General features: G+C 44.9%; 1 protein-coding gene across 1 annotated transcript in view; it reads left to right on the forward strand.

The window, feature by feature from the left end:
* LOC134349471 (sestrin-3-like) overlaps positions 1-13,047 on the forward strand; it is a 133,920-nt gene that overhangs the window by 71,317 nt on the left and 49,556 nt on the right. The window contains exons 3-4 of the mRNA XM_063053831.1: positions 1,947-2,147; positions 11,429-11,611. Coding sequence (XP_062909901.1) covers positions 1,947-2,147; positions 11,429-11,611 — 384 coding nt within the window. The remainder of the gene's footprint in view (positions 1-1,946; positions 2,148-11,428; positions 11,612-13,047) is intronic.

A 13,047-nucleotide genomic window follows, 5' to 3' on the forward strand; every position in this document is an offset into this window, starting at 1 on the left:
ACAGATATCATTCACTGGAGTGGCCGCTGCGAGCTGCGTCGCGCCACCATCTTCTCCTCCCTCTATTGTGAGATTTTGGTTAAAATGAACCAGGGCATCTGACTGAGCTAGCCAATGAAGGTAATGCATTTAGAGGCCACAACAAAAACAATAAATAATCTTTTGCAACCAATAAATGATGTTTGTGACATTTTTAAACTAGCTCATTTCAATGTTGGAGTAGGGGCCAAAAGCATTGAGATGTTTAAAGTAAAAGAGATTAGGGGAAATTGAGCAACATCCAACAAGTGTCACAGTGATGACAATTTCTCATCTGGCCAGAGGAGGTTGGTGGTAGAAACTGACGGTGTGGATGGGGACTGCAAATGAGGGTAGGTGTGAAGTGCGGGCTGAGGTGGAAAGATGAGCTGGCTGAGAGCACTGAAGGTGATGATGAGGGTGGAAGATCCAGGTTATTTGGGCAAGGTGTGGTATTGTGAACAAGGAACAAGGACGCTCCTTTGAGAAGGAAGGAGCAAGTAGCAGCTTTAGTGGAGATCTCCATCTAGGTGACAAATGACAATGCTGCCTCACTGACAAAAAAAGATTTTAAAAGACACTTGATACTAGAGATGTTAAAAGAAAATATGTAGGTGCATTCGATATATGTGTTTAACTATCTACAGAACGTTCCTTTTATTTGATCATTTCGAACATGTGTTTTCACTACTTCAAGAATTATCCTAGAGATATGGGTGGTTTTGGCTGAGGAAAGGAAGGCTGAACGATGATTATATTTTTCAGTGGGATCCAGTGAGGGCTGATTGCACCCGATATCTAATGCGTGCAATCTTCAGTGATGAAATACTGTCTCAAGAGGAAGCTGGATAGAAAGGGGTGGGTTTAGTTCCCATCCCAGAGACTTGAATGCAGATTTCTTAGTAGATCTTCCTAAGCTGCAGTTAGGAAGTTCTGTACTTGCAACACACCATTTCAGAATCAGAATCAGGTTTATTATCACTGGCATGTTTCGCAAAACTTGATAACTTAGCAGCAGCAGTTCAATGCAGTACGTAATATAGAAGAAAAATAAATATATCAGTTACAGTATGTATATTGAATAGATTAAAAATCATGTAAAACATAAATAATATTTATTAGAAAACGAGTTGTTGTTTATGGGTTCAATGTTTATTTAGGAATCGGATGGCAGAGGGGAAGAAGCTGTTCCTGAATTGCTGAATGTGTGCCTTCAGGCTTCTGTATCTCCTACCTGATGGTAACAGTGAGAAAAGGGCATGCCCTGGGTGCTGGGGGTCCTTAATAATGGACGCTGCCTTTCAGATGAGGAGTAAAATGAAGCTTTGTGTTCTGCCTCAGTGGGCTATGAAAGATCCCATGGCATCAATTCAGAGAAAGGAATTGTCCTGATCAGCATTTACCAATTACTCTCATAATCATCAGGCCACTGTCACTTTGCTTTGTGGAAGTTTGTTGTGAACAAATTAACTACTGCATTTACACACCATCCAAAATCACTGCCCTTCCACACGTATTTCATTGTATGCAAAGTGCTTTGAGCTGTCTTGGAGGTTATGTAAATACAAAACCCCCTTCTGATTGTCAACATTGGATATCATCAGCCAGGTTTGGTTGGGTTAGGAATTGTGAGCTGGTAAACAGCTTACATAAAGTGGTGATGTTTGAGCTGTTATTGATTAAAGCAATGCCTTTAGTCTGTTCGATTTATTAAAAGGCAATTTTGAGCAAGAATGATGTCGTTTTTTCATAAATGTTATCATTCCTCTCTTCACCCTCTCAACCAGCTCTCCCTCTTCCTTTGGTGAAAATGGAGTATTCTTTTCATGGTCATGAAGTAACATGCTAAACTTTATTTTCCCATGATTTGTGTATGAAATGAAGAAATGGCTTTCTTAAACATGTGTTGTTGATGCTTCTTTCTACAGATCGCACAAGATAATCTTGTAGAAGGGCACACCAGCTTGTTATTTCTTGAAGAATACTCCACCACTGGACACCCTGACAACACAACAAAAATCATGGTCTTACACCCTCAATACCTGGAGTCTTTTCTCCACACCCAGTATTACATACTGCGCATGGATGGGCCACTCCCCTTTGAACACAGGCACTACTTGGCAATAATGGTAAAGTAGAATGTGTATCAATTTTATATTTTTAACCATACTTTCAAAAAATTTATTGTACGGATGTTTAGTCAATATGTTAAAATTGTCAGGTTCATTGCTATATTACCATGTGGTTTTACCTGCTACTTCATGCTTGAGCATTGATGAAAATAAATGTTTTGAAATTTTAAAAACAATCATGCCTTAACATGATTTGGAAGCTTTTCAGTTCAGTGCAGACTGGGAAGTTGCAAATAACAGGCAAAAAAACAAACTGTTGGAGCAATTTCAAAGGAGATAATCTGCAGATGCTGCAAATCTATTGGAAAAAGAAGTACAGTCAATGTTTCGGGCCGACACCCTTGGGCAAGACTTGGAGAAGCATCCGTAGATGCTGCCTAGCCTGCTGAGTTCCTCCAGCATCTTGTGTGTGTTGTTGGAGGAATTTAGTGACCAAGGGAGCAGCAGTGGAGGCAGAGGGATGGTAGGATAGAGTGTGTAGGGAGGTTAGCCAGTGCAAAGAAGTGAGAGGGAAAGGGGAGGCAGGACTGGAAGGTGAGGGGTGGAGCCAGATAAGGAGTGGGGTGATGAGGGGTGGGGCCAGATAGGGGGGGAGGGCGATGAGGGGTGGAGCCAGATGGGGGAGGGCGATGAGGGGTGGAGCCAGATGGGGGAGGGCGATGAGGGGTGGAGCCAGATAAGGGGGGGGCGATGAGTGGAGCCAGATAAGGGGGGGGGCGATGAGGGGTGGAGCCCGGTAGAGGGGGGGTGATGTTGGGGGGATCCCGGTAGAGGGGGGGTGATGTTGGGGGGATCCCGGTAGAGGGGGGGTGATGGGTGGGGCCCAATGAGGGGGGTGATGGGTGGGACCAGATGAGAGGGGTGATGAGGGGTGGAGCCCGGTAGAGGGGGGGTGATGGGGGGTGGAGCCCGATAGAGGGGGGGTGATGGGGGGTGGAGCCCGGTAGAGAGGGGGGGGATGAGGGGTGGAGCCCGGTAGAGAGGGGGGGGATGAGGGGTGGAGCCCGACTGAGGGGGAGGGGATGAGGGGTGGAGCCCGACTGAGGGGGGGTGATGAGGGGTGGAGCCCGACTGAGGGGGGGGATGAGGGGTGGAGCCCGACTGAGGGGGGGGTGATGAGGGGTGGAGCCCGACTGGGGGGGGAGGGGGGGTGATGAGAGGTGGAGCCCGACTGAGGAGGGGAGGGGGGGTGATGAGAGGTGGAGCCCGACTGAGGAGGGGAGGGGGGGTGATGAGAGGTGGAGCCCGACTGAGGAGGGGAGGGGGGGTGATGAGAGGTGGAGCCCGACTGAGGAGGGGAGGGGGGGTGATGAGAGGTGGAGCCCGACTGAGGAGGGGAGGGGGGGTGATGAGAGGTGGAGCCCGACTGAGGAGGGGAGGGGGGGTGATGAGAGGTGGAGCCCGACTGAGGAGGGGAGGGGGGGGTGATGAGAGGTGGAGCCCGACTGAGGAGGGGAGGGGGGGGTGATGAGAGGTGGAGCCCGACTGAGGAGGGGAGGGGGGGGCGATGAGGGGTGGAGCCCGACTGAGGGAGGGGGGGCGATGAGGGGTGGAGCCCGACGGGGGGGGCGATGAGGGGTGGAGCCAGATAGAGGGGGTGGAGGGGCGATGAGGGGTGGAGCCTGATAGAGGAGGGGCGATGAGGGGTGGATCCAGATATGGAGGGGGGGTGATGAGGGGTGGGGCCAGATGAGGAAGGGAGTGATGAGGGGTGGGGCCAGATAGAGGTTGGGGTGATGAGGGGTGGGGCCAGATAGAGGAGGGGTGGAGCTGGGCGATGGTGGCTGGTGAGTGATGAGTAGGAACAGAAAAGGAAAGGAGCAAGACAAGAGTCTAGATTGCGGGTTCCCAACCTGGACCTCTTGCTTCATGGTATTGGTCCATGGGATCAAAAAGGTTGGGAACCCCTGGTCTAGATGGAGCCAGGTTGGGGGAGGGGAGGGTGAAGGTGGACAGAAGCTGTGAAGTGATAGTGGAGCCACAAGCCTGCAGATGCTGAAGTCTGGTAAGGAAAGGCGAGGTGATGGCTGTTGAAACCAGTTTGGGTGAGGCTATATTAGACCAAATTAGGTTATGTGTTTAGTCATCTTCTTCTGTTGTCCATCGAAATCCAATGACGACGTTCTCTCCTTCAACGGTGAGATCTTTGATGACTATACAGTCCTCTTCTGGACCCACAAGCTCTATTGCAGGTGGTACATGTATATGTGGTAGTGGTAGTAGTGGTGGCAACCATGGCTGCATTTCTCCTGGTTCTCTTCTGCTGCCTTCTAGTTGTTCTTTCCATCTCCAGAATATGAACCCCTTCCCTACACAGCTGTCGCCAAGTGGTACAGTCAGCAGCAACCTCCTCCAGGTCCTCGGGTCTGATCTTGGACTTTCTTAAAGCATTCTTCATCTGATCCTTATAGCGCTTCTTCGGCCCTCTAGCTGAGTGTCGACCATGATGTAGCTGGCCATATAACACTCTATGGGGTAGCTGACATGGGGGCATCCTTATCACATGCCCCAGCCACTGCTGCTGGCGCTGGGTGATCATGGCCTCAATACTCCTATAGTTGGTCTTTACAGGTATTTCAGTGTGAGGCACCCGTTCACACCAGGTAATTCCCAGGATGTGCTGGAGGCAGCTTATGTGGAAGCGCTCCAAGTACTTGATGTGATGGCTGTAGGTTACCCAAGCTTCACAGCTATAAAGGAGGGTGGTGACACAGACCACGTGGTATACGGCGACCTTTGTGGAGGGACGAAGGCTCCTGTTCTGAAAGACTCTACGCCGAAGTCTCCCAAAGGCCTGGTTAATGCAGCTCTGGATGTCGTTGTCAATGCCACTATCCTCAGAGAGAATGCTCCCCAAATATTTGAAAGATGGCACTACTGACAGCTTTTCATCACCAACACTGAAGGCAGGTAGAGTGGGTGGGACACTGGTACTCCATTGGCAAACCACTTCTGTCTTGATGGTATTGACAGTCAGCCCCATCCTGCTGTACGCTCTCACCGCCACAGAAAGGACAGTCTGAAGATCCTCCGGAGTATGGGCCACAAGAGCACAGTCATCTGCAAACTGCAGCTCCAGGACCCGCTCTCTACAGAATTTGGTGGTTGTGTGGAGCCTCCAGATGTCAAAGAGGTTGCCATCTAATCTGGCGTCCACTGCCACACCGCTGCTGTCTTCAATCTCATTGTGGAGAAGCTTGGTAACACACAAGAGGAAGATGTTAAAGAGTACCAGCGTTAGTACACACCCCTGCCTCACCCCTGTGCGAACAAGGAAGGGCTCAGACTCTTGTCCTCCTATGGTCACCTGAGCAGTCATCCCATCATGGAACTGGTGGAGGATGTTGACAAATTTCTTGGAACAGCCAAACCTGAGGAGGACATCCCACAAGAGCTCTCTTGGCACAGTGTTGAATGCTTCGGAGAGGTCGACAAAGGCCAAACATGTCCAGATATTGCTCCTGGCACTTTTCCTGAAGCTGCCAGGCTGTGAAGATCATGTCGATCGTGCTCTTGTTCTTCCTAAATCCACACTGTGATTCAGGCAGCATTGACTTGGTGATGTTTCTGATGAGTCTCTGAAGCATCACCTTAGCCAGGACCTTTCCAGCAACAGAAAGGAGTGATATGCCCCTACTTTTGCCGCAGATGACCTTGTCACACTTGTTCTTATAAATGACAACAATGTTTGCATTTCTCCATTGATGTGGGATGTTCTCATCGGTCCAGGCCGTGGTGATGTACTGGTAGAGGGTGCGCATACACATGTACCCTCCGTTCTTCAGTAACTCAACAGGGATAGTGTCAGTGCCAGGGGACTTGTTGTCCTTAAGGGAATGGACAGCTGATAGAACCTCCTGGAAGGTTGGTGGTAAACTGAGGTCGTGGATAGGAGGAAGTTCAGATAGTTCGTCCAGGATAGTGGGGTCTGCATCAGAGTCCTGATTAAGCAGGGTGTTAAAATGCTCAGCCCACCTCAGCAGAACGGTATTCTGATTCTTTAGAAGTGTGCAGAGCTGATATAGGTTCACTGTTGTTCCATGGCTTTTTCAGCAGCAGAGACTGGAAATCTGGTCAGGATTGATGGGAAGATGAATGCTGTTAAATACAGAGTGAGCCTGGATAAAAACCTGCTAGCCTCTGCCAGAAAGCTTAAACTGGAGAGGAAGTTTGTTTTTCAGCAGGATTATGACCCAAAACACACTGTCAGGGCAAGAATGGGGTGGCTTCAAATGAAGAAAATTGATGTCCTTGAGTGGCCCAGTCAGAGTTCTGACCTTAACCCGATTGAACATCCCTGGAAAGACCTCAAGATTGCTCACAAGGAGGTGCACTCAAGTAGGGGAGAGGAGTGAAACTGGGTGACATGGGAGTGGCAGTGGAGAAAGGGGAAGTTGTAAGAGAAAGCACCAGAGTATATGGAGACGTGCGGAGGGGCAAAGGATGAGTGAACCAGGAAATCATGGAAAGAGTGGCCCCTGTGGGAAGTAGAATGGGAAGATGCTGCATCACAATGGGATCTGTCTTGTAGGCTGGGTGGGAGGAAGTGTAGTCAAGGTAGCTGTGAGTTTATATATAGTACGTTGTAAAAGTCTTTGGCCCTTAACCCTTCATTCATGTAAATGAAAATTACAACCAGGGATTTTAATCAATTTAACTGAGAATTTTTATTCATGAATCACATCCTCCTTTTTTTCACAGTAGAGCCCCAAAACAGGGGGGAAAATACTATAAAGCATGAAAAACTAAACATTCAAACACTGAAATGTCAGCAGTTCAAAAGTATTCATCCCTCGCCCCCCCCTTTTTTGCTCAGTACTTGGTTGAACCACCTACCACAGCTAATACAGTCTTTATGGACAAGTCTCTATTACATTTGCACAACATGATGGAGCAAGGTTTTCTTATTCCTCCTTGCAAAATTGCTCAAGCTGTGTCAGGTTAGGTGAGGAGCAGCAGCGGGGAGCAATCTTGAGGTCTTTCCAGGGATGTTCAATCGGGTTAAGGTCAGGACTCTGACTGGGCCACTCAAGGACATCCGTTTTCTTCATTTGAAGCCACTCCATTCTTGCCCTGACAGTGTGTTTTGGGTGATGGTCCTGCTGAAAGACAAACTTCCTCCCCAGTTTAAGCTTTCTGGCAGAGGCTAGCAGGTTTTTATCCAGGCTCACTCTGTATTTAGCAGCCTTCATCTTCCCATCATTCCTGACCAGATTTCCAGTCTCTGCTGCTGCCTCCACCATACCTTACAGTAGGAATGGTGTTATCTGGCTAATGCACAATATTAGATTTCTAACACAGGTACCACTTAGTTTTGAGGCCAAAAAGTTCCACTTGAGTCTGATCTGACCACAAGACCTTCTTCCACATTACAGTTTCATCTACATGACACTTTGCAAAGTCTTTACAGGCACGAATATGTTTTTTTTTAGCCAGAGCATTTCCTTGCCACTCTTCCATAAATGCCCATTTAGTGCAAGGCCTTAGAGATTTTAGAGCTATGAACACCACCTCCAGTTGCAGCTACTGACTTCTCCAGCTCACTCAGAGTGACTGTTGGCTTCACAGTAACCTCTCTTACAAGTGCAATTCTTCTGCGGCGACTAAGTTTAGAGGAACAGCCTGACCTAGACAGTGTGGCTGTGGTTTCATATTTTTCCTGCTTTTTCACGATGGACTGCACTGTGCTCCAAGGTACATTCTGAGCCTTTGAGATGGTCTTGTACCCTTCCCTAGATTTGTGTTTCTCTATTATCATTTCCCTGACTTGTCTTGAATGCCTTTTTGTCTTCATTTTGGTTTGGTCTGTTGAAAATCTACCGTACTGTTGGACCTTATAGAGAGAGGGGGTATTTATTCTTATAAATCCATTGAAAACAGGTGATTCTAAAGCTTTCTACATCAACAAATTGGGGGAGCTGCTAAGGCAATATTACACCTGAGGGAAGTTAGTGCAGTAATTACAAAGGGGATGAATACTTTTCTCAGCCTTACAATTCTGGTTTTTAATTTTTAGTAAATTGTTGACAGGTTTTGGAATTTTTCTTTTGATTTGACATGACATACAATGTTTTGCAGATTAGCTGAAAAATCCTACTGCAATATATTTTAGCTTTAGAAAATGAGACAGTAAAATGTGAAAATAGTTGTGGGAGCTGAGTACTTTTTCAAGGCATTGTATATTTCAGTAGATAGTTTGTCTCCTCAGACAGAGACTGAGAGATCCAGAAAAAAGGGGAATGGTGTCAGAAGTGGTCCGAGTGAATTTGAGGGCAGGATGGAAGATGGGAACAAGGGTGACGAAATTGAGCTCCGTAGGAGGCAACACCAACATATTGACAGATACAGCAGAGAAAGGGTGGAGGTATGTTTTGGAACAAAGACATGTGGCTAGCAATTATCTGGATTTGCTCCAGATGACAGCATCTGCGATGTCTTGTGCCTCCAATGGAGAACTGAAGTTGTTGGGGGTAGCTGTCTTCTGAACAATGACACCAGTGATACCTCACTCACCACCTGCAGCCTATCCCACCCCCGCTTTCCATAGCCTCCACTAAATGATCATAAAAGATCTCAGACACAAGGAAATCCGCGGATGCTGGTGATAAAAGATTTATTTCCCTGGATGGATCCTCTTCAGTCTGTTGGCTAATATTTACTTTAGTGTGATTAGTTTCATTTAATTTTCCTACATATCAAATGTATCAACACTTATAAATTGCCTTAGGATGTCCTGTGTTAGTAACAGATGTGACATAAATTCAAGTTCTTCCTTTTAAGAGGGCTTAGGGGATTTATTTTAGTTGCAACTTGCGTTTGAAAATGAGAGTTCACATGCAGGTCATAACTAAGCACTATATATACATGCTACATGGAACCGATTCCTAGCACGATAAGTTGGGCTCTTGATCTCAGTCTATTTTGTTATAACCTTGTACCTCATTGTTTACCTGCACTGCACTTTGTATCTGTAATACTTGCTCTGTCCCGTTATTAGATTAGATTAGATTAGATTCAACTTTATTGTCATTGTGCTGAGTACAGTTACAAAGCCAATGAAATGCAGTTAGCATCTAACCAGAGAAGCAAAGAATAGTGTTATTTTCTTACCTTCTGCCTCAATGCACTGCTATATGAATTGATCTATATGAATAATGATAAGAGTTTTTCACTGTACCTCATGACACTATAAACAGATTTACTAGACTACAAGGAAACAGTTCTTTGAAAACTTTGAAAGAATAATCTTAAATTATGGCTCGCATTCATACTGCCTACATATCTCTGTGTGTGTTCGTCCATCGTCGTTGATGAGGACTTCAACACCATTATGATGGTGTTGAGATTAGCGCATGATTTGGATTTAAGTGAGGGAGAGTTGCGCAGCGTCTGTCTCACTCTCTCTTCCCAATTCCCATCTGGATCCAGTGGCAAGACTGAGTTGAGACGGCTGGAGATAGGACTAGGCGCAGTGGATGACCAGGATATCTACATATCTTTATATACTGTATATACAACATGTTCCATTATAAACTATCCTGTTTCCTTGTGGTTGAGCCGTTACTAATTAGTGGCCACAGACATTTATCTGGAAGATATATTTTTGCTTTTCACTGTTATTAATTGGTGAATTAATCCTCTGGATGTACAGTGGATTCCAGTTAATCGGGCCTTCAGTTAATCAAGGCAGTCGCTTATTTGGGATAACTCTTAAAGAACAAAAACTAATAGAGAAATTAGCTGGGATTCTCTTCATTCATTTGGAACACCATGCTGCTTAATTGGGGCTGGAGACTGTAGCCGAGCAGTTTCTATCCAGTGTCAGATGGGTGTATTAATGTAATCGTTAGACATTACACCGTGCTTAGAGTGTACAGTTTTCAAACAGTGTCAGTTTTTGTGTGCTCATGTTCAAATGGGGTGATTTTTTTTTTCTCACTGATAGCTGGCGAAAAGTAAGCAATAAGACAATTCAGAACATCTTTGCTCACTGTAGTTTCAAGCATTCAGGCTTGGAGATGCCAGAAAAGGCCAGGAGTAGAACTGAAATGATGTCACCACTTTAAGTTAGGACCTATGAATAACTTTAAGGTGTCAACAATCATCTTGAATTTTACAACGAAAGTGAAGATATAGAGGTTGCAGTCATCAAAGGCATTGTGTCAAGGCAGTCCATCATCTATGCTAAGTGTCTGTGCTGATTTTGTTCATTTACAGTTAATCAAAAGAACACCCCAGCAAACTCTGGATGAATTCCTCTGGAAGTTACTATTAGAAACTAACACACAGTTTTATAGTACTGGTAGTGTTCTAATTTGTTCTATATTTCATTTAAATGCATAATTTATTGCTTATTTAAATGTTAGTTTTTTTACACACTGTTAACTATGAAACTTTGGCTAATTAGGGCAGCAGTTTAATTGGGCCAAAATGTGTCCTGATGTGTCACAATTAACAAGAATCCACTGTTATCTGTATTTTTCCAGCATTTATTCTGAGAAACCCACATGCTCAAAATTTGGTGACGAGATGCTGTATTTGGTTTGAGCCAAGTTCATCTTGTAAATCCACACATTTTAGTTTTGTAAAATCAAAATTTAAAGTGTAAAATTGATCTTGTTTCCAACTATGAGGCAGGGTTATAAAGCATGTCATTTACTAAAAGGGCACAGATTATAATCCAGCATTAGGTTGTTTTAATCGAAACAGTATCCTTGTATTATGGGAAAGCCAGCGTGAATTGACTGCAGCATTTCTTTACATGTCTTTAAAAAAATTCACTTTGAAGCATTATGAAAAGCTTGAATTTTAGGATTAGCCTTCATTTTGGAGCACTCAGAGTTGTCAGTCATCGTTTTTATTCATGGAAGATGGGCTGCTGTTGCTTTCTAGTCTTAAATGATGGAACTGAAGCTGCTATTAAAAAGAAAAGATCTGTCTCATTTATTTTCTTGTAACATTGAAAGCTGTCAGGGTTAAATTTTCCTCTAGTGTTAGGTCAAGGTACTGTACAAGAATGAATATATGGGGATTTGAAGTTCTTTATTTGACTGCAAAATTGGCAATACTTGGTGAATTTCTGACATTACATTATGACATCTCAAAATGTGGAAATTAAGATCCAATGACAGAAGGTGTCCACCATGGTGTATAGAATTTAGCCCATTGCTTCATTTAAAAAAAACATTTGCAAGTATTCTCAAAGTCCTACACATTCACCTTCAGACTCTGTTATTCTGCTGATTCTCTCTCCTACTTGTGATTTTTTTTCAAACTAGGCTGCTGCCAGGCACCAATGTTCCTATCTGGTGAACATGCATATAAATGAGTTCTTGCAGGTGGGTGGAGACAGTGAATGGCTCGGTGGCTTGGAGTACATCCCCCAGAAACTGCAAAACCTCAATGAAGTCAACAAAATCCTTGCCCACAGACCATGGCTGATCACTAAGGAGCACATTAAGGTAAAAGTCATGAAGATCCTTCTGTTTTTGAATAATCATAGGCTCTTTGTGGCCTTCTGTAAATGTGTGCCTGTACTTTAAGAGCAACAAACATCTATTTCAGAAGTACAGAAGATGTAGCGTGATTAGGATCAAATGTTCATAAGAGCTGACTAACTCCTGAGATATTATAATTTTGTGAACTACTCTTGCTTGGTTACATATCTCTTTCCCTCAAAATTCCCCTGTGCGTTTCATATGTGATTAGCTAAAAGTAAATTAATAACAAGTAACATTGGCATTTTATATTCAGTTCATTGTAGATGCCTTAAACATTGGCTGGTTTTGATGTCTGGTTAGTTAGACACACATATTATTGACAGTAAAACATGTCATGCGCATCATGGAAACAGTTCTTTTGGCCATTGTATCCAAGTCAACCAGCAAGAACCCATGTGTGCAAATTGCATATGCCTGCTCTAGGTTCTAGCCTTCTATGCCTTAGTGATTTAAGTGCTTGTCTAGTTACTGCTAAGACGTTTGTAAGTACCTGCCTCCATCGCCCAAAAAAGCAGAATGTGTCATAAATTCAACCACCCTCTGGGCAGAAAACAGATCTTATTTGTTTGGAATCACCCTGTCTGAAATAGTCCCTTTGTTTTTCACACTCCTCCTCAAATTCTCAGTGCTGCTGGTCTCACTAAACCTGCTGCTGAAACCTAACTTCCTCTTTCCCAGTTTTGATGTAGGGTCAAAAGTTAACTATTTCCCTCTCCACAGATGCTGCCTGACATGCTGAATATTTCCAGCGTTATCTGCTTTTAATCTTGTGCCTTCCTTTCTGCCCATCTCTCCGGCTATGCATCTGCTCCAGCATTAACCTGTTTCTATATCTGAGCATAGCACTGGAGATTGACTGTTTATCTTGTTTCTGATTTCAAAACCTGCCAGCTGGACTTCATCCCTTGTTCTACCTAAATGCTTGGGACCCATGTGAGCTATTATCTTCGACTCACAAACAGGAGAAAATCTGCAGATCCAAGCAACACACACAAAATGCTGGAGGATCTCAGCAGGCCAGGCAGCATCCATGGAAAAGGGTACAGTTGGCGTTTCGGGCCAAGACCCTTTAGCAGGGCTGGAGAAAAAAAAGATGTGTAGACTACACACCCTCCAATCACCTGGTACAATCACCTATATCAATTGTTCTGTGATCTTTTGCCTCAGTCCTGTCTCCCTTTCTGCCATGGTTCACTGTGCTCTCCTATTAGGTTCCTTATTCAGCCCCTTACCTCCTTCCACCAATCCCCACCCAACCTAATTCAGCTCTCCTTGCCCACCCACCCACCTTCCCACTCACCTGATCTCACCTGACACCTGCTAGCTTGGACTGCTTCCCTCCCCCGACTTCCTTATTCTGGCTTTTGCCCCCTTCCTTTCCTGTCCTGACGAAGGGT

This window comes from Mobula hypostoma, chromosome 7 (genome assembly GCF_963921235.1).
Source record: "Mobula hypostoma chromosome 7, sMobHyp1.1, whole genome shotgun sequence".
Classification (NCBI taxonomy): Eukaryota; Metazoa; Chordata; class Chondrichthyes; order Myliobatiformes; family Myliobatidae; genus Mobula; species Mobula hypostoma.